Raw genomic sequence first — 22,128 nt, 5'->3', positions numbered from 1 at the left:
GACTTTGACCATCATCAGCGTTTTTCTTCTTTCAGATCAGACAGGCAATTTTCTCGATCGTCCTATCAGGACAGGAATAGGTTCCAGCATCAGTCCTCAGCCCCTCGGGCATTTACGAAGGTGCTGGCAGCATTGGCAGCTCATCTGCACTTCATCCTGATGAGACTCCAATGCTACCTGGATGATGTCCTAGTCCAGGTGGGGTCATTTCCTCAGGCAGTCTCAGACCTCCGACTCATCATTCGGAGTCTTCAATCTCTAGGGTTTTTGGTGAACTTCCCCAAGAGCCATCTCTCCCCTTCCACGCACATCCTTCACCTAGGGACAGTCATAGACTCCGTGTTGGGGGTGGTCCATCTGTCCCGAGACTGTCAGACGAGTCTGCGTCAGCTCACAGAAAAAGTTCGCAGAAGTCGGTTAGTTTCAGTCCTCACATCACAGTTGTTAGGCAAGATGGTCTCTTGTATAGGGATAGTCCCGTGGGCCAGACTCCACCTCCAGCCCCTTCAGTGTGAGCTCATCCCTTTCCAGAGGGGAAGGATGAGCAACGCTCTTCGGACCCTCTGTCTCCCGGCGGGGGTCCGGTCCTCCCTCAGGTGGTGGATCTCCCCAGCCATTCAGCAGGGCTGCTCCTTCTGGGAGCCGGACAGGGTGACCAGGACCACAGACACGAGTCTGTTCAGTTGGGGAGCCCTGGTGGGCTCTCGCTTGGCTCAGGGCAGGTGGACGGCTTCAGATCTCCGACATAATATAAATTGGTTGGAACCGAAGGCAGCGCCTAGCCTTGCAACATTTCCGGACTTCTGTGGAGGGCTGTCATGTGCTACTCCTGATGGACAATGTGGCCACCAAAGCCCACATAAATCGTCAAGGGGAGACTCAGTCTCGGGCTCTCTGGCTGGAGGCCCTGAGGCTCGGCACCTGGGTGGAGAGGCACCTGTCGTCCTTGGTGTTGGAGCACATCTCCAGTCTATCCAACCACCAAGCGGACTGGCTGAGTCGGGCGACCCTGGACAATGGCGAGTGGCAGTTCCACCCAGCCTTGTTTCGGGGGAATCTGTCGGAGGTTTGGCTCCCCTCTGGTGGACCTCTTTGCCACTCCAGTCCTGATCTGCAGGGGGCACGGATGCCCTCTGGAGCAAGTGGCCTCCGGGCCTGCTTTATGCCTTCCCTCCCATCCACTCAATCCGGAGACCCTCAGGAAGGTGGTAGTGGAGAGGGCTCTAGTCATTGTTGTGGCCCCTTTTTGGCCCAGGAGGCACTGGTTTGTGGATCTAGTCCAGCTGTCCATAGCTGCTCCGTGGAGGATTCCGCAGAAGGAGGTGGTCTTGCGCCAGGTGGTCCTGATTCATCCGGAGCCCCAGTGGCTCCATCTGACCGCCTGGCTCTTGAACGGTGACTCCTGAGGAAGGCTAACCTGTCCTCCGGGGTCATTCACACCATCGAGGCTTCCAGACGACCCGGATTTACAACTCCACCTGGGCTGCCTTCGTTAGGTGGTGCTTCCCACTTAGCATTTCTCCCGCTAGGGCCACTATTCCCAACGTCTTGGACTTTCTGCAGAAAGGCCTGGATGATGGACTGTCACACAACACCCTGTGCTGTCAGGTGGCGGCTCTGTCTTTGGTCTTGGGGGTGTAGGGTCTTCCTCTGTCACGTTCCTCTAATCAAGCTTTTTCTTAAGGGGGACGCTAATCTCAGGCCTCCCCCATCCACAGGTTTCCTTCATGGGATCCGCCCCTAGTTCTCAGGCCCTTGACGGGGCCTCCGTTCAAACCTCTCCGTTCATCTGAGATTCTTGTCTAATCCATATCTCATTTATTATCTTTTATTTATTAAAAGTCTATTAAGAACCAAAATAATTATATATTAAGTTTAAACAAAACTTAATTTTTCCCCTTACTTACAGAGTATCTTGTCATCTTTTATAAAAATATAAAGAAAAAAGCTCTACTTTTTCCTCCTATCTGTAAACAAATTTTTCAAAACCTCATCAAACTTAATTAAGGTAAATAAACATTAGTACTATTAGAAGTAATATTTTTAAAATTTTAGTCTTAATCCCAAATTATTTTTTTCTCTTCATCTCTTCTCAATTTTAATAGCTTATCATTTTGTCTAAAAAATGCAACAAAATTTGTCTTATTCCCATGTTTTCCCATGTTTTATATGAAAATGAATTGTTAAAGCCTTATCATTCAGTTCTAGTCCAGAAAAAAAAAACCTCTAAAACTGCTAGAAAAGAAAAGAATCATATATATCTTAATCTTGGTTGAATAAGCCAGCTTTGTAAAACTTAATTTTTATTTTTTTTATTGAAAATTTTGAAAAAAAAACTTTTGCACATGTTTATTTCCCTCCCCCTACCCTCCCCACCCCAACCCCACCTCCATTAAGGTCTTAATTCTTATTCCTTTGGGGCCATATCCCCAAAATCGATCTCTTCTTTCTCTCCGTGTCTTTTCATAGGAATTCCTTCTTAACACATCTCTGTTTGTAAATTCAAAATAAAATTGTCCCAAATCACTTTTCTGAGTTAAAATGCACATATCCAAGTAACACTTCTGGTTTATTATTTATGTGTCCCTTTTAACTACCAAAACATTCACCTTTTTCATCTTTAAATTCTGTAAAATGTCTACCAGTATATTTCTTGTATTCTATCAATTTTAAATCTATATCAATACAGTCTAGGTTTCATGTTCCAAAAGTGTTTTTCGAAAGATAACTGGACTTTCTTTGTTTCTTTGAAAAGACTGAAGCTTCTTCAGTTTGGGACAACTATGATCTGGATGATTGAGAATCTCCATTCATTTCGATTTTCAGTTATCTCAATTCATTTTAATTTTCTTCTATCTCTTTCTTTTAAGCCCATTTTTATTGTACAGTGGGGCAAAAAAGTATTTAGTCAGCCACTAATTGTGCAAGTTCTCACACTTAAAAAGATGAGAGAGACCTGTAATTGACATCATAGGTAGACCTCAACTATGAGAGACAAAATGAGAAAACAAATCCAGACAATCACATTGTCTGATTTGGAAAGAATTTTTTTGCAAATTATGGTGGAAAATAAGTATTTGGTCACCTACAAACAAGCAAGATTTCTGGCTCTCACAGACCTGTAACTTCTTCTTTAAGAGGCTCCTTTGTCCTCCACCCATTACCTGTATTAATGGCATCTGTTTGAACTTGTTAGCAATATAAAAGACACCTGTCCACAACCTCAAACAGTCACATTCCAAACTCTACCATGATGAAGACCAAAGAGTTGTCGAAAGACACCAGAAACAAAATTGTAGACCTGCACCAGGCTGGGAAGACTGAATCTGCAATAGGCAAGCAGCTTGGTGTGAAGAAATCAACTGTGGGAGTGCAAACCTCCATCCATCAGCAACGGCATTGAAGATGAAACTTGGCTGGGTCTTTCAGCATGACAATGATCCCAAACATACCTAGGTCCATGATGGCGAACCTATGGCACAGGTGCCGAAAGTGGCACACAGAGCCATCTCTCTGGGCATGCCAGTCATTGCCCGTTGTTCTTCCAGGTACTGGTGTGCACATGCATGCGGCCAGCTGGTCTTCACGCGTGCGGGGGAGTGCAGGAAACCAGAAGAGCAGCTCCCTCTCAGTGATCCCAAGTCCTTTCCTTTATCCGGAGAGGAGATCGTGGCTTTACTTTCTTCCATGTTTGTTGTCAGCTCTGCTAAAAGCAAACTCATTTTCAATCTGCTGTTGCTTTAACCGAAGTTAATCTTATGGTACATTTTGAGCAAATTAGGACTAAGGTTCCCCGTCGCCCCGAAGAATTCATGTTCCACATAATAGCTGGTTTCTGAAGACCTGCACATGATATTATTCCTTCTCCCCAAGAATGCAGTCTTTTTTTCTCTACAGCATCCAATTTTAAAAATTTTGCTAAATGAAAAACAAATTCTAGTCTTCTTTGGATATAAAGTAGATTTGATTTTAGTGGGGTTTTCTTTTATGCGTAGTATACAAGACAGTTTATTGTTTTTTTAAAAAAATGTGTACTAAAACACATTTGTATACAGTCCAGAATATTTTAGATTGTTTGGCTAAAATTTAGCAATGTGATTTTATAATTTTTTCAAAAATATGAGGAATTGGCATTAACCTTTTAAGAGCCTGAACAAACTTGCCTTATAGCTTAAAAACTACTACTCCCCCCCTCTTGAAAAAAATAGGGGCAAAATTAATTTATGACATTGTGTATAATTTTCCCTATAGACCTGCCTCTCTTAATGTTAGCATTTGGTTTCAAATATTTTTATTTAGAATTGTATGGAAAAAAAATTCCTTGACCCTTATATATAGCAAAATATTGTTCTCACTAACTACACACTACTTTAAAGTTGAAGAGGGAGGAGAAAGATCAGTCTGTGTAACCTTTGGCTTCTTTTTCTTTGTCAAAGCTATGGTAATTCTGATTGTAACAGAAAACTATTTGGAGTTTGGACTTGAATCAGGTAATATTTTGATGTTCTTCTGGACAAATATTTAGCAATTTTAACAGTAAATATTTTAACAGGTAATATTTTTAAAAATGCCAATATTTTTTATGTTTTCAAATATTTTATTTCATATTTTTCCCATTACTATTACAGGGATGATATATTTTTCTGCAAATTATAAATATTCTTATGTTAAGACTGCATAACTATCAAATTGTTATTGGACTATATTCTTTTGTAAAAATGGTGTTATTGTCTAATAATAATGTATTACACTTTCAAATAGCATTTTGATTTTACACATAGCAATTGATATTCTAGATTATGCATAGCTGAATTGATATTTCTGCTTAACTATTTAAAACTATTCTATTTTTTCCACATTAGCAATCTAATATTCTGTGTTTACTGTCTACATTCTATCTACAGGTTTCTCCAATTTTTCAGAAAGTGCAGTGCAATTTTTTGAAAAACAGGGGTTGGAATCCCAGTGAGTATAAAACACAATATTAAAGATAAAAATATATTATCATCAAAAACTTATCCTTGTAATATTTTTCAGAACTATGGATCCTTTAATTCAGAATCACATCTGCAATATCTGAAAGTACCATATTTTTTGGACTATAAGACACACTTTTTTGTCCCCCCAAAAGGGGTGAAAATGTCTGTGCGTCTTATAGATCCGAATATTGCTGGAGCCCTGCCCAGTTACCGGCCATTTTTTGTTCTCCACAAGCCCCTTTTTCAGACCCCCAAAACAGGCCAAAAAAGCCTCAAAAATGGGTAGAAAAAAGGCTGGAAAAGGGCCGGAAAAAGAGCCAAAAATGAGGTGCAGAGAGGCCAAAACCCTTTTTGTTGTTGTTGTTTTCCTCTTCTAAATTTAGGTGCATCTTATAGTCAGGTGCATTTTATAATCTGAAATATATGGTATGTCAAAAATGTACATTCTGTTCAGGACAACAGTTTTTGGTTGCTTCTGTCTTAAATGCAGGTATCCTGTCATTGTATGCTTATATGGAGACATAATTGTATTTTATATAAAAAATAATAATTGTGCATTTTGTAATGACATGTATAATGCAAACAATTTCAATTATTAGGCAAATTAGAAGTAGCATAAATAAGTAATAAAATTATTAGTAATTGGATGTTCAGCTAAATATCACAGTGCAAAATAATTTAGAGTAGAAGATCTGTCAATTACCCCTTCCCTTTCCCCCCCATATACCTTTTTAATCTGGCCATTTTATTTTATTCCCTCTCAAATTCTGTCAGTATTTTGTGCTCACTAATAATGCTCAGTTGTGATTCGGTTTCTGATCCAATCTTTTAAGGCTCCTGGTTCTTGTTCTTTGGCACATTAATGCAATACAATACAACAGCAGAGTTGGAAGGGACCTTGGAGGTCTTCTAGACTAACCCCCTGCCTACGCAGGAAACCCTATACAGTTCCCGACAAATGGCTATCCAACATCTTCTTAAAGACTTCCAGTGTTGGGGCATTCACAACTTCTGGAGGCAAGCTGTTCCACTGATTAATTGTTCTAACTGTCAGGAAATTTCTCTTCAGTTCTATGTTGCTTCTCTCCTTGATTAGTTTCCACCCATTGCTTCTTGTTCTACCCTCAGGTGCCTTGGAGAATAGTTTGACTCCCTCCTCTTTGTAGCAACCCCTGAGATATTGGAACACTGCTATTATGTCTCCCCTAGTCCTTCTTTTCATTAAACTAGACATACTCAGTTCCTGCAACCGTTCTTCATATGTTTTAGTCTCCAGTCCCCTAATCATCTTTGTTACTCTTCTCTGCACTCTCTTTAGAGTCTCCACATCTTTTCTACATTGTGGTGACCAAAACTGAATGCAGTATTCCAAGTGTGGCCTTACCAAGGCATTATAAAGTGGTAATAACACTTCACGTGATGTTGATTCTTTCCCTGTTTAGAACTGTGTTGGCTTTTTTGGCAGCTGCTGAACACTGCTGGCTCATATTTAAATGATTGTCCACTAGGACTACAAGATCCCTGTCACAGTTACTAATATTGAGGAAGGTACCACCTATACTGTACCTGTGCATTTCGTTTTTCTTGCCTAAATGTAGAACCTTATTCTTTTCACCATTGAATTTCATATTATAGGATAGTGCACAATGTTCAAATTTGTCAAGATCATTCTGTATCTTAAGCCTGTCTTCTGGAGTATTGGCTATTCCTGCCAGCTTGGTGTCATCTGCAAATTTGATGCGTTCCCCATTTATTCCCTCATCCAAATCACTGATGAAGATGTTGAAGAGTACTGGGCCTAAAACAGAGCCTTGGGATATTCCACTGCATACTTCTCTCCATGTAGATGCTGTTCCATTGAGGACTACACGTTGAGTGCGGTTGGTCAGCCAGTTACCAATCCATCTGGTGGTGATGCTGTCCAACCCACATTCTTCTACTTTATCTAGTAGTAGGTTATGGTCTACCTTATCAAATGCCTTACTGAAGTCCAAGTAAACTATATCGACAACATTTCTCTGGTCCACTAATTTTGTCACTTTGTCAAAGAATGCAATAAGATTAGTCTGGCATGTTCTTTTTTTGACAAACCCATTTTGGCTTTTGGCTATTACTTTGTTTACTTCTAGGTGTTCGCTAATTCATTGCTTGATTATCTTTTCCAGAATATTTCCTGGTATTGAGGTCAGGTGATAGGTCTATAGTTTCCTGGATCTATTTTTTCTCCTTTTTTGAAGATGGGAACCACACCAGCTCTTTTCCAGTCCTCTGGCAGTTCCGGTGCTCCAGGAACTCTGAAAGATATATTTCAGTGGTTCTGAGATCTCATCTTCCAGTTGCTTCAGAACTCTGGGGTGTAATCTATCCGGTCCTGGTGATTTGAACTCGACTAGGGTAGACAGGTGTTCACTTACCATTTTCTTCCCTTTTCCAATTTGTGTTCCTAATCTGATTTTTGTGGTGCTGTTTTTTGATAGGTTGAACTGTTTTATCCCTTTGTGTAAAGACAGATGCAAAAAATGAGTTAAATAGTTCTGCTTTCTCCCTGTTGCTTGTCACCTTCTTGTCACTTTTTCCCAACAATGGACCAATTGTTTCCTTAACCTTTTTCTTGTTTTTAACATGTTGGAAGAAGCTTTTTTTGTTATTTTTTACTTTTGTGGCAAGTCTTTCTTCATTGTGAACCTTAGCTTTCCTTACTTCATCTTTACAGGCTCGGGCTATTTGCTGATATTCTGTCTTAGTTATGTCCCCCTCTTTCCACTTTTTATACTTCTCTTTTTTGTCTTTCAATTTGTCAGAAAGTTCTTTATGCAGCCATGCTGGTTTCTTTTGGGAGCTGTTATTTTTCTTATTCATTGGTATTGTGCTAGACTGAGCTTTTGTAATATCATTTTTCAAAATTTCCCAAGCTTCTTGAGTTGTTTTCCCCTTGAGGATTCTCATCCATGGAATTCTCCCCAAACCCTCTCTAAGTTTATTGAAAATAGCTCTCTTAAAATCAAAGATATTAATATGTTCTTGTTTTAGATAAGCACCAGTACTCCACAACTTTTTAGTTCATAGCAAAAGTCAATACATCTGCATCCATGCTTACTTATCCTGGCACAGCACACAATTAGAAGGACCTTTGTATTTGAATTTGCTCTCTTGATTATTTTCATCAGAGGATATGTAAGACACATAATGAGGAAAAATCTGATGGGAGCCCCTACCTGTCTCTTTTCAGTGTAAGATCTTAAATAGTTTTATTTGAGTCAGTCAGTCAGTCAGTCAGTCAGTCAGTCAGTCAGTCAGTCAGTCAGTCTGTCTGTCTGTCTGTCTATCTATCTATCTATCTATCTATCTATCTATCTATCTATCTATCTATCTATCTATCTATCTATCACGACTCACTGGAGAAGAGCCTAATGCTAGGAAAGACTGAGGGCAAAAGAAGGGGAAGACAGAAAATGAGGTGGCTGGATGGAGTCACCATCCAGCCACCAGTAGGCATGAACTTAAATGGACTCTAGAAGATGGTAGAGGATAGGAAGGCCTGGAGGAGCGTTGTCCATAGAGTCTTGATGGGTCAGACACTACTTCGAACTAACAACACAAATCTATCTATCACCTGTCTACTATCTAATATATATAGCTGCCCATCTTGCAGAACAAGCAACTGGGTGGCTTACAAATTAAAACAAGAAATACTTAATCATCACAATATTAACAATTAAAATAGAAAAACTGAGCTGAAATAAAAGGTAGACGAAAAGATGTTACCACTTCACTAAGTCACCTGTCCCCGGTGTCCCCAAGCCTCTTACCACAACTAAATCTTAAGGGACTTTTAGAAACTCAGAAGAGATGTGGCCAACTTCACCTTAGAGGGGAGAATACTCCACAAAACGGGTGCCACTATAGAAAAACCTGTCTTGGGCCATTAAATGTAGGGAATTGAACCTATAACATACCTTCCCTGCTGGATCTGGTGAGGTGGGCAGGTAAAATGAGGCAGAGGTAGTCCTTCAGATAACTTAGTCTCCTGCTATGAAAGGCTTTAAAGCTGAACACCAACATCTTGACCATAAATAGAAGCCTCTTCATGATTGTACGATCAATTTGTGGCCAAGAAGAAAATTCTGTTAGATTCAGGTGAAATTTAGGAGGCAGGAGACAGACACATAGCTTGTCAGATGGAAGCCAGTGTTTAAAGACTGTGCAAATATGGCCTTTTGCTACATTGCAACCATAAGTTGGTGTAAATATAACCATAGACTTCTTAAAAGTTAGAATGTTCGTTGGGTGGAGTTTTTTGTTTGTTTTGCTTCACTTTCAATCACCTATTTCTACTATTGTTAGTAGAAAAAATACTATTTTAAAATGTTAAAAAAGCTAACTGTTATTCTTTCTCTTTTAGGGGTCCTGTTTCTAAGTTAACCTTCAAACTTTTCCTGGCTATCATCTGTTCACTTATTGGAGCTTTTTTGACGTTCCCTGGTTTGAGGCTGGCTCAGATGCATCTTGATGCTTTGAGTTTAACCACCGAAAAATTCACCCAGTAAGTTAAAAGTGAATAGATTTCAACTTAAATTGTATCCTCCACTCTCAGTAGTATTATTTTTATAACATGGTTCTGTTTTTTTATGCCAAATTTCAGAATATGTTTTCTAAATTCATTGAATTTAAAATCTTAGAATGCAGTTACAAATTCATAAAGAATTTTCGAAGGAAATACACTAATGGATTAAGAGAGTATGGAATAAAATAGGAATATGTTTGGATATCTAAAATGTTGAGGACTAAACTGATGAGTTCCATCCAGATATTCATCTGTTACATAGTTATATTTTAGCTATCTGAATAAAGTTCTATTTTTCTCTCCTCTCCTATTATCCATTAGTGTGTTATCTTTGATTAATCTGATCTTGGGGGACAATGATGCTGCAAAGGCTGGGTGTCATGGCAAAAACTTCTGTTCTTCTGCCTTATCCAGATGATACTCCTTAAAGGATGGGACCCTTCCCGCCAAACCTGATAGGATGGGTAGATGTAACCTAGGTTAGTCACTCATATAATCTTCCATGTAGACTTTAAATGTCATTACCAGTATATTAAATTCACTTGAATTTTGCATTCAGATGTGGTCATAAGTTGAGGACTATATATGTAATCATTCAAGCATTCCCTTGTTCAAAGGGAGAAGCTTCCAAACTTTTCTGCAGTTGTATGCATGAGGGAATATTTGGTAATGGCAAACAAATTAGTCTTGGGGAGTTAATTTGTATTATTTATATTACACAAAACTACTTGATAAGCTTGCAAGGAATTCCAAGGTTTTCTCAAGCTCTTTAGAAATCATAAATAAATCAACATAGAATGTAGCAGAAATCAGTAAACTAGTATTTATTTAAGTATAATCTTTATTGTCATTGTACTTAAATATAATGAAATTGGTTATGTCTCTTGCTTTCAATATAGAATAGTTTAGAAATACCCTTTTTCTGTAATAATACAATGTGTTTATTTTACTTTCTGTCTCTTCCAGAACTCTGCTACATATAAACTTCCTGGCACCTCTGCTTATGGTCTTATTATGGGTAAAGCCAATTACCAAGGATTATATTATGAACCCACCATTAGGAAAAGAAAACGTGCCTTTGTAAGCTGCTTTGGAAATCTTTATTTTTAAACATTATAAGTATATGTTTAAAATGTAATATTTTTGTAGATATATTCTTATTTTTTAGAATAAGAATTAGAATAAAATAACCATAGTTTTTAGGATAAATGTTTTTAGTCTTTCTGAGGGGAAAGCAAGGCCTTCTCTTCTCTATTTTTCTCTATCCATTCAGTCCCTCATGGAGACACAATCAGTTCTCCTTTCTTTGATTTCTTTTCATACATCCACATTTCTCTCCTCTTGTTTATTCTTTTTCACAGGAATACATTCTCATCTGACATTCCCATCTTCTCCCCAGTATTACCTCAACAGTGTTTCTATGTGGGCTTATGGGGAGTTGGAGGAATGTGTGGAATAATATTTAGAAAATTTCTGTGTTCATTCTTTAATCTACAGAATGTCAGAAGCTACATTCGATACTCTAAGATTGTGGATTATAATTCTCCTCTGTGCTTTGAGGTTAGCCATGATGCGCAGCCATCTCCAAGCCTATCTGAATTTAGCACAGAAATGTGTGGATCAAATGAAAAAAGAAGTTGGAAGAATAAGTACTGTTGAATTGCAGAAAATGGTAAGCCTACGGTTATAATAATCAAAAATATATATTAACAAGCCATTTAAGTTTTAATTAATGAGCATGATGCTATTTTTTAAAATTAGACTGAGACAGAATTTGATATGTTTTTCTAGAAACCATGACAATATTATTTTAGTTACTTTTAAGCGTAAGTTAGTCCGGCAGTAAGACTGATAATATCAATTTTCATTAACTGTGTGATACTACTATTGTTTCCTTGAATATAGTTATATTTTAAATATACTCTATTTCATAAAATTGTATGCAAGTATTTTTATATAAATAGAATTGTGTGAGGCTTCCTTTGTCTTTTTCACTTTAGAAAAAGAGATTAGATATAAATAACACATGAAATTCCATTTTAAATAAGAAACAGCAAATATAAGAGCATTCTGAAATATTATCCCTTTTAGAGTAAAAGTAAATGTTTTGGGAGAAATTGGGAGGAGTACCTCTTTAATTCTTAATTTATTTCCTTTGATTTGAGGGATTACAGTATTTTTCAGAGTATAAGAGGGTGAAAATCTGGGTACGTTTTATACACTGAATACAGCATTTTTGCCTCCTGAAACCCTGCCTCTTTCACAAAAAATGGATGTTCAGAGGGTTTGGGGGGCCTGCAAAGTGCTCCTGGGGGCCGGGGAGGGCAAAAACGAGTTAAAAGTGAGCCTTTTTTGCCCCCACCCCAAGACCCCAGGAGCACTTTGTCTCACAAAAACAAGGCATGCAGAGGGTTTGGGAGGCCTGCAGAGTGCAAAAACTTTTTTTAAAATTTACCTCTTCAAAATCTTGGTGCATTTTATAATCCAAAAATACGGTACTTATCTCCTATAGTTTCTGCCACTTCCATATGAACAGACAGAGCCAGCATGCTTGGGCTTCATTAAACAGTGTAGCAGGAGCAGGCCCATGTCATGGCATCTACACTCTTCAAACCATCTGAAGTGCACCCTTCAAATCTGGCTTTATCCCCAGACATTTTGTGGGAAGTTTCAGTTATTTAATTGATCATTGTGTAGACTTCCTTTTGAATTATATGATCTGTTTTGTTATTGTTTTTATTGTTGTAAACTGCCCAGAGTTGATCACATTGGGCTGGACTTTAATAGCTAAGTAACTAAATAACAGAAAAAGTATCAAAACAGTTTGGTTTTCAAAATACTTCACTGTCTGTTTGCTTTCCAGGAGTTAGCCATGTGTGTTCATGAGCAGGAAATATACTCTTAATGCAAATTACTCACTCACTTTTCAGATTACAGAACAAGATCATTTTTATAACAGCATTGCTACAAAAACTATCTGGGATTGGATTCAGTCAAAAGAGGAATCAGAAAAAACTTTCTAGTTTTTTCAGGATTAGAAATGCATGCTAAATGGAGAGGGGATTGAAAAAAAAAGGGAGACTGCTTGGATTAGAGTGGCATTATCTTCTACTTATTCATTCTGTTAACTCATTCTTATTCATTCTGTTTGAGTCCATATTTTAGTTCTTTAGTTCTTGAGAGAACAATTTTGATGTACTGTGGGCTGACAGGGCTGGAAGTGAAAAATGTAAGCTTTGTTCCTTTTCCAGCAGATAAGCATGGGATCTTGAGTGGTTGATTGTCAACACATTCCATAAAAGTGTTTAATGTGGTTATACCATTAACTGTATGTGTTGTTAGCTATGATAACTTATATGATAGTATTGCCTTGCACCCCTAATTGTGCAATATTTTTGTTGACTTCAGGTGGCCAGAGTGTTTTATTATCTTTGTATAATTGCTCTTCAATATGTGGCACCTCTGGTTATGTTGCTGCACATGACTCTTCTATTAAAAACTTTAGGTAAGAAATATTCAATAAATGAAATAAAATGCTTATGGGGCAGTTACTGGAAAAATTATATTTGGTAAAAAATCATTTGTAGGGGGTTCATTTTGAAAGTAGGACAAAAGTAGATGTCAAAAGTTAATTTCTTGGTTATTCATTTCTCTATTTCTATCCCATCATTCATCTTTTAATTTCTGAACCAACATGTGCCATGAGTATTCCTGTGCAATCGGAAACAAAAATGCTGCTGACTTTAGGGCATATTTCAAATACCATATTTTTCAGAGTATAAGACGCACTTTTTTCCCTCAAAAAAAAAAAAAGGCTGAAAATCTGGGTGTGTGTTATACACTGAATACAGCATTCTTTGCCTCCCAAATCTCCGCCCCTTCCCCAAAATGGCTGTACATAGCTTTTAGAAGGCTTTCAGAGAGCTCCTGAAGGCTGAGGAGGGCAGAAATGAGTGAAAAATGGCCAGTTCCCCCCCCCCCCAGCAGCACTCTATAAGCTTCCTAAAAGCTATGCATTGCCCCCCCCTTTTTTTTCCAAAAAAAAAACGGGCCCGTTTTTGTGAAAAATGGGCTGTTTTTTTTGCTCACACACCCCAGGAGCACTCTATAAGCTTCCTAAGGGCTATTCATTCCCCCCCTTTTTTAAAGGGCCTGTTTTCACAAAAAAAGGGTCATTTTGGGGGAGTTTGCAGAGTGCAAAACCTTTTTTTTAAAAAAAAAATCCTCTTCAAAACCTTGCTGCGTCTTATTCTCTGAAAAACACGGTATATAATTGTTATTAAAGGGTCTTAAATAGAAGATAAATAAAAGTGCAAGAAAGATGGTACAGGTAGAAGTAGCTTTTAGTCTTCTTTATTATACTCATAAGTGCAATCATAAATTTACCTGTTACTCTTTGGTTACCACATAATTATCTTTTTTTTCTATAATCTGTCCTGTCTAATCATTAAAACCAAAATCACAAGTTCATTTTTTCTACTTTATGTAAAAAGTCCATAAAAGGGCACCAATCAATAATAAACACAGACATTATCTACTCTGTGATTAAAGAAATCAGTTTAGTAATTTCAGCAAATTCTGTGATCTTCTTCAAGCCTTTTTTCCATTGTGGGTAATACCAAATCTTTCCATATTTGTGCATGCAAAAGTCTTAAAGTCAAATGTTGTCCTCCTTTAGCTATAAATGCTATATTGGCCTCTTTCCAATTGTCTGCAATCTTTCCTCCCTCTAGGATAGAATTCATATTTTGGGAAAGTTGTGAAGATTTTTTATCAAAACATTTAGGAGAAATTGATAATTCATCATACAGGAACCTTTCCTACTTTAATGTTTTTTATAGCTTTAGAAACTTCCCTTATTATAGATGTGTTCAGAATCTGTCTCTATTCCTTTGTAATCTTTGGTAAATTTTGTTCATTAGATATTCAATTTTTTTTCTAGAGAGATGTCACTTTTTTATACAAATTGGGATAATATTGATGAAAGGCTTTTTGCATGCCACATTGTCATTAATACAGTATCTCTCTTTTGTAATTTTATTATCATTTTCTTTTCTTGTAATTTATATGCTAGGCCCTTCCCTGGTTTACAGTATTTGCAAACTCATTTTTTTACATAATTCATTTTTTATTTCCATTTCCCTTGCTATTAACATAAACAATTATTGTAAAAACTTAATTTGTTGAGAAATGCCTATCTTTTCTGGAACTTTCTTTAACTCTTTCTTTCCAAATATTTCCAAATTAATATTTCATCTTTTGAAAAATGAAGCCTGATTTAAAATCAAGAAAAGTTGACCCATGTGTCTCAGGTTTCAAATGGTTGTCTCTGTCATTATTCTGTTAAAAATGTTGTTTGCCTTTCCTAATAAGCATGCAATTTTGTTCTTAGAAGCATGTGATTAAAACGGATTTAAAAACTTAGCAATGTTCTTGCCTTAATTATTTTTCTGTAGGTAACTATTCGTGGGGCATTTATCCAGAATTAACCTCAGATTTACACCCAGAGGACAGTCCACAGAGCAGTTCAGTAAGCTCTGAATCGTCATCTGATGATAGAAAGATGAAGGTAACCGTAATCGAGCTAACAATGGCTCTGGCTAGCCTGAAGAACATTTTCACTCCACTGTTGTTCAGAGGACTCCTTTCATTTCTCACTTGGTGGATTGCTGCTTGTCTTTTTTCCACAAGCCTTTTTGGGCTGTTCTACCATCAATACTTGACAGTAGCATGATTTTAGAAAGCAACCATTCAAAGAAGCCTGTGTTCCCCAACAGAGCAGAAGAATATTGGAAGAAATAGCATAATAAAGTTTCCTTCCTTTAATACCTCTTCTACGGTCACAAGCAATGTAGTGTGTAATATCAAAAAAACATTACTTCATAATACTGTTACCCAAATTTTTAGTTAGAATTAGGAGACGGTTACTTTGACATTTGTTTAAGTATATTTTGTTTTTATGAGTTCCACTCTGCCCTGGGAGCATGATGTATTCAGTCATTGATTGACTGATATTAGTGGTGTTAAGATAAAAAGATAATATTAATGGTGACTGCTTAAAGGTGAACTTTTAATTGAGCCATATAAGGAGTCAGAAACTTGGATTACTTTTCTTTTGAAAAGCAAACTTAATTCCACAGGACAAATGAAATACTGTATATTACAGTACAGGAAACATTCTGAATAGAACTTGTTGTAAGTGCATGGAATACAGAAGAATTGTCCTGCAGGAGGTGTTTTCATATTAATACTGCATCACTTGTGTGAAAATTCAGGAACGTAAGTTTCTCAGATGTTACAGCATGTGTCTCTGAGCACCCATATATTTAAAATGAATGTTTAGTGTATATAATCTGCAGGTAGTAAGCCCATGAGTTGTTTGAAAGCTTACTACATGTACTTTGCTTCTGCACATTCACATATTAAATTATGTAAATTGGTATAATATGCTCATGCATCTTATTATACCACATAATGTAATGTGTCAAGAAGTTCTAAAAATTCATATTATAAGAATAATATAACTATATTGTTTTGGTCTTATTTTAAAAATAATAAATGCCCATATGAATCATGGAATGTTTAGTATTGGTGCTAATAATTAACTAGAAATTTATTTAACTTTTATGGTTCCATAATTTAACAAATGCCATTATTATAGCACTAGTCGATGATGTTTGACACTAATCAATACTAAACTAATTTTAACAAGTATAATTCAATAAACACTATTTGAAAACATCAGCAGTGAAATGTATACTGCCGGATAGGCAAATTATGTTAATTATAATGGTAAGGACTATCCAAGCACAAATAGTTTCAAGCTATGTAATAATAATTGATTGAACCTGTATGCCACTTGACTATCAATGACTCTGGGTGGCTCACAACAATAAAATAAATAAAAAATAAAGATAAAAGATGGCAAACATGATGAAGTGAAAATTCTCCCTTGCTAAAGGTCTGGACAAAGACCCAGATCTTCACAGTTCCAAACAACAACACAGAGTGGGGCTATATAGGTCTGGGGGGGGAGTGTGAGGCTTCATTCTACAGAATAGACCTGACTACAGAGAAGGTACACTTCAGGGATTCTGAGATGAGATTATTTAATTAAAGGAACACAGAAGTATGCCAACCTGCAGGATCAAATTGGCTGGGCAGTTGTTATAAGAGACAGGTGATCCCTTAATTAATCAGGGCTTATCTCTTATATAGCCAAAAGTGACAGCCAGCACCTTGAATTGCACTCAAAACTAAACCAACAGTCACTGTAGCTCATGAAGCAGATGTGTTCCATGGACATACCAACTCATGCCAATTGCTAGCTAGGACACTGTTAATACTTCATCTACTATATACTCTCATTTTTTTTGAAACTCTACATAGAACCACTAGGTTTAGGATTCTGTATCATCAATGTCACAGAATAATTTCTTTTGATCAAGGCAGCCAATGAACCACAATATTTTGTGAAGAGAAAAGTTATATTTTACTTATATAAGTTTTCTTTGCAATAAATTCCATTCTTTTTGGGGATAACTTCCATCTGACTATTGTAATCATAATATAAATGTATAGGTTAGCCATCTTTAAAAAAACATTTAAGACCATATTCTCTTAGCAGAAATAAATGATATATATACTAGTGATAGATGGGCAGGACAATTCCAAATATTTGTCCAAATGGTGAATCATGACCTATAATTCTTTGATATAAAGTGAGTCACATCTATGGTCCTTTTGTTATTTCCTACAACCTTAGGTATAATCCTATCAAAGATTAGAATTAGATCACATCTAAATGGATGCAAAGGGTAGTGCATGTCTGAAAAAGTAAAGAAATATGCAGACAGCTACAAAAATCAAAATATTGAATGGAACTCTTTATCCAACCAGACAACATAAAAAGTACTTATACAAACTACTCAAACTGACTCCTTGTCAATATTATACCTCACATTTTATAAGTTTTGCTTCCAATCTAATACAACAGCAGATTTGACTGTCATTTCAAAATTAAGTCTTAAATGTTCCTAATTTGTGCCCAATCAGACTAATATATTACCAATACTGTTGGTTAGGCATTGTCAAACAGGCTTATGTTCCTGTTGCTCTTTATATGAGAAAAACTATATATACGCTTGAGGTTGATTGCCAGCTTTGCATAAACCATTTAACACTCCAGATTTTAGAGTGCTTAGAAAAGTAGCATATAGTTTTAAAAAACAACTGCCAGAATACAAATTTAAAATTTTGAAGTTTGTGTTCCTTTCCCAAAAAAGTTTTAACCAAGTTTTTTTAATCAAAATTAAGTGCAGTTCAGTTTATTGATAATAGATTGAACTGTGGATGGATTTCATGGAATTCTGAAAAGAAAACCTGAATCTTCAGTCATGCATGCATTGGGGCTTTTGTGTATCTCTTCCCAATCAGTTTCTTCTACCTTTTCCAAAAACTTGGTGTTATAGATTGGCATATTGAAATGGTAAAGAACTGCAGCAAGAAGGAAAAAGTGGTAGAAATAATGCATATATAATTTTGTAAATGCGTTTGGTATTCAACAATTTTCTTTCCAAGCTATTTTTGTCTCAATATGACAGTATTTTGTGACATTTCTGCAAATCACTGATTATTCTTGTGTAAGAAACATTGCAATGGTAATTTAATTTGGTACTTTGAGATTTTTTTTCACACCCTTTACTTAAGTTTGTTTGTATTCTTTTGTTGATTTCTTAATTATCAAATTGCTTTTGTACAAGAATTTTCTTACTTATTTGGTGGAAAAGGCATACACACATAGCTTCATCTATTAAAATGAATATCAAGACTTTCTTCTGAAAGAAGTATACTTGAGCTGTAAAAATAAAACATGGGGAAATGGCAAATGAAAGAAAGTTTAATGTTGAAAAAAGCCATGTGGAAAATGGGTTGTAACCAGTGACTGAAATCCAGTATTACCTGGACAAATGGATTAAATTATATGGGAACAAGGAAGAAAAATATAATCCATACTGAAATTTAAGTATTCATGGAACGCTGCATAGCAATCATTCTGGATTGCCACATACTTTTGTGCAAAATTTATATTTAAAATATTGGTTAATTGCAACCTATGTTTTAATGAAATTAGGTTGCAACTCCTTTGGTATCTATCAACAGCAAATACAGCTGTTTCCTGTGTTTGAAATAAAATTGTTTGTTACAACATTTTTTATATTTTTTTTTTGTAAAATCACCTTTGAGTAAATCCACAATGCCTTAAAGTACTGAAATGTCTCTGAAGAATTATACCATCCTTTGGTGGTGAATCTTGATGACTCTCTTACATGGGAACATTGCAGCAACTATTGCTTTCCAGTTTAAATATCTTGTTTTAATCTTGTTTTAGTGTAATAAAATATATGGCATTTGAATATGTTAAATATTTTATCAAAATATTTTCCATTTCTGTGATTTATTATAAAAATGCCTCTTGACTAAATATGGGTCAAACATTCAGTTGGGTTTTAGAAAAGCTAGTTGCAGTTGATAGGAAATATTTTTGTGCTAAGTATTGGGAAATAATTTTATAAAATATATTCATAAGGATAAACAATCTATAAACATAGCTTTAATTGGAACAATATGTTAACACAGAATAACCTTCTACAAAACCATGTCATTCTCCAATTGATATTTTTCTACTTTTTAAATATTCTACCACACTGGTAAGATATTGGTATAAATTATTTGTTTAAATAGATTGAAAGTATCTTTTAAAATAGATGACATGAAATAAAAAAGAGAATTTTGAAATCAGAAGAAATAAGCCTACTTATATGGGTCATTCTAATAAGAATAGTGTTAAGCTATTTAATTGAGACACATGCCCCCACCCCGTTGGCCGTGAAAATCACCAAATAACTTTAGATGGAGAAAGATAGACTCTCCAATCTACCTCATAGGGTTGTGGCTATAAAAATGAAAGGAGACCCCCCCCCTCTTTTCCCATTACATTGCTTTGAAGGGAGACCTTGTCTCTCCGTGTTACACTGCTTTGAGTTCCTTTAAAAAAAAGCCACCCATATAATCATCAGTTGATTATGGGCCATCAAGTCAATGTCAGCTCTTAGTAATGTAAATAGATTTTCTTGGATGTATGCACTAAATACAGTCAATAAAGTGACATTACTTAGATATGACAAAAATTATCTATTAAAAGGTTATAGCTAAAGTTGGATTTTTGAAGAAGCAATATAAAAATATTTAAGCTTTTCAATTGGTGTTGGAGAAGACTTGAGAAAACCATGAACAGTAAGAAAATAAACAAATGGATCAGCAAACAAAGCAACTCTTCTTACTCCAGGTATAACTGAGCTAGCTCAAATTAACCTTTGGACACATGCTGTGAAGACATATAGTAGTTTTCTAGAGAAAGCTCTAGTGCTGGGAAAGTAAAGAAAAGTAGCAAGGTGGGTAAACAAAGTTACAGTGGCATTGAGTGGACCACTGAAAGATCTGACAGACCAGATTAGGGACATCATCATGGAGAAAATTTGTGACTCTAAGAGTTGACATCAACTTGATGGTACATAATCAGTAGGTATTGGTGTAGATATCTGCTGAAAAGGAACTTAACAGGAATATATTGCCAAAATGTTTTTATTTTATTCAAAATGATATTGGGAAGATAAATCTAGTAGAATAGTAACTTAGATAAAACACATTGCACAATGTAATATATTTTCTATTTCTATTATCTGAGATAGTCTAGATTCCTTTGTGTATTTGTGATAAAAGTGATTAAGATGAATTTAACTCTGAGATTAATTTATCATTTTTATTCCATATTGTTTCAAGTAAATTTATAGGATATTAAGTTCTATGGCAGGATCATCTCAAGATTTTCACCGTAAAGTAAAATTACTTGGTGAGAAAGGTGGATATGATTTTCCACATATGTATATCTTGAACATTTATCTTTGGTCACTGGTTTGAATAAGATACATCAGAATTGATATCTTTTTTGGAGATTAGTCTGAAAGCTTTTATTTCACTCCATTTATTTCACTCCATCTGGCAAACATTTTTAAACATGTTTGTTTAGTAATATTTCAATACCTGCACTTTACGCCATAAAATGCATAAGGAAAATATTGTATCACAGATACACATTTGACCCTTTTTTCTGCATAAAAAGCTCATGTGGGACAACCCAGTATAGAAGGTTAATCTTGAAGAAGGTATTTAGCAATAGTTACGATAAAATAAAAGTCAATTCGGTTCTGGGAAAATAAAAGGTATGAGAAAGAATCTCAGAATCACCCTACATTGATTTTTGTTGCTGTAGGGTATAATAAAATAGCATTCCTGTAATCTTTTATTGTTCTTTGCTCACTTGGAGTACCATGAACGATGTTCTACAAAACCAGTGGTAGAATTTTAAGCCAAGTTTACAAGACTACTGCTTCACTGTTGAATTCAGCTTTAGCTCTTGTTATTTGAGTTCTTTGACCATTATTCCATTGCTGTTTCTGAAGGTATTCAAAGCTGATACAGATTTTGAAGCATTAATTAACAATGCTAAACCCACAATCACCGCTAATTTTTTTAAAAAAATTGAAGGAAGTTTATTAAATTAATATTAGCAGTTCCTATTAGACTTGATCTCAGCCAAAAGGCCTAGAAACTGTTTTTACATTCTTTGATTTCAGAAGTATGTCCTGTTTGTGTAAACCAATAAGTTGCTTTAAAGAATGTGAAATGTATGTTTATCTTAAAATGAGGTTCTTATAATAGAAAACATTATTTCATGTTTATTTGACACAGAATGTTTAATAAGAATTGATTGCAATCAACTTTTTTTTTGGAGATGCACTTGCAATGTTTGAGCACTAATTTGCATGGTTCGGACTTGTCTGTATATTGTGGGCTGAAATACAAATAACTGTTAACAAGATTTGAAGCCAATTGTTATAGATAAGAATGCATATGTTTTGTTTTATTACACCTTTAATATTTATAAAGCATCAAGTATTGCGGACGTTTTCCACACGGATGCAGAAATATTTCCTTTACAATAAGGGAAAACTACTACTATTTTACTATAGACTACTGATGTATGTGGTCTTTACCTTTGAATTGCAGGGTACATGTTTGTTCCTAACAAGTGAGCATCACAGAGGGCTTTCTTGCTCTCTTTTTTTTAAAGCAATCTAGTCAAATGCCTTGGAGATGCTTGTCTATGTGATCATTTTCCATTTTTTTCTTTTTCCTGTATTCTTTAAAAAAACTGGTATTTTATTCTGTCATGTATGCAATTTTCTCTTGTTAATGGGTTTGATGTGATAAAAATAAATTATAAAAAAGAATTAAGTGGGCTGTCTTCACTATTTATTAATCAACTAGTCTAGATGATACTACCTAACTGGCCTTGACTAATACTAAAAAGCTAAGCAAAGTTGAATTTCTTTTGTACTTAGATGAGAGACATCAGGAAACCTTGATCTGTAAGGTAGATTGAAAAGGACATTTGACATTACTATAGTATGCTGTTATTTTTTATTCATATTAGCATCTTGTGTGTACAATATCTTATATCAG

At 35.7% G+C, this 22,128-nt stretch overlaps 1 protein-coding gene across 1 annotated transcript in view; it reads left to right on the top strand.

Annotated features, from left to right (window-relative positions):
- TMEM161B (transmembrane protein 161B) overlaps positions 1 to 21,896 on the top strand; it is a 43,712-nt gene extending 21,816 nt beyond the window's left edge. The window contains exons 6-12 of the mRNA XM_087715698.1: positions 4,339 to 4,490; positions 4,905 to 4,965; positions 9,382 to 9,522; positions 10,510 to 10,623; positions 11,041 to 11,215; positions 12,952 to 13,048; positions 15,000 to 21,896. Of these exons, the coding sequence (XP_087571824.1) occupies positions 4,339 to 4,490; positions 4,905 to 4,965; positions 9,382 to 9,522; positions 10,510 to 10,623; positions 11,041 to 11,215; positions 12,952 to 13,048; positions 15,000 to 15,277 (1,018 nt within the window). The 3' untranslated portion in view covers positions 15,278 to 21,896. The remainder of the gene's footprint in view (positions 1 to 4,338; positions 4,491 to 4,904; positions 4,966 to 9,381; positions 9,523 to 10,509; positions 10,624 to 11,040; positions 11,216 to 12,951; positions 13,049 to 14,999) is intronic.
- The last annotated feature ends 232 nt before the right edge of the window (positions 21,897 to 22,128 follow it).

This window comes from Thamnophis sirtalis, unplaced genomic scaffold, assembly GCF_051295495.1.
Source record: "Thamnophis sirtalis isolate CommonGarterSnake01/CBP01778 unplaced genomic scaffold, rThaSir2_p1.2 scaffold_5, whole genome shotgun sequence".
Lineage (NCBI taxonomy): Eukaryota > Metazoa > Chordata > Lepidosauria > Squamata > Natricidae > Thamnophis > Thamnophis sirtalis.
Note: the sequence above shows the minus strand (reverse complement) of the source record. Positions and strands in the feature narration are given on the sequence as shown.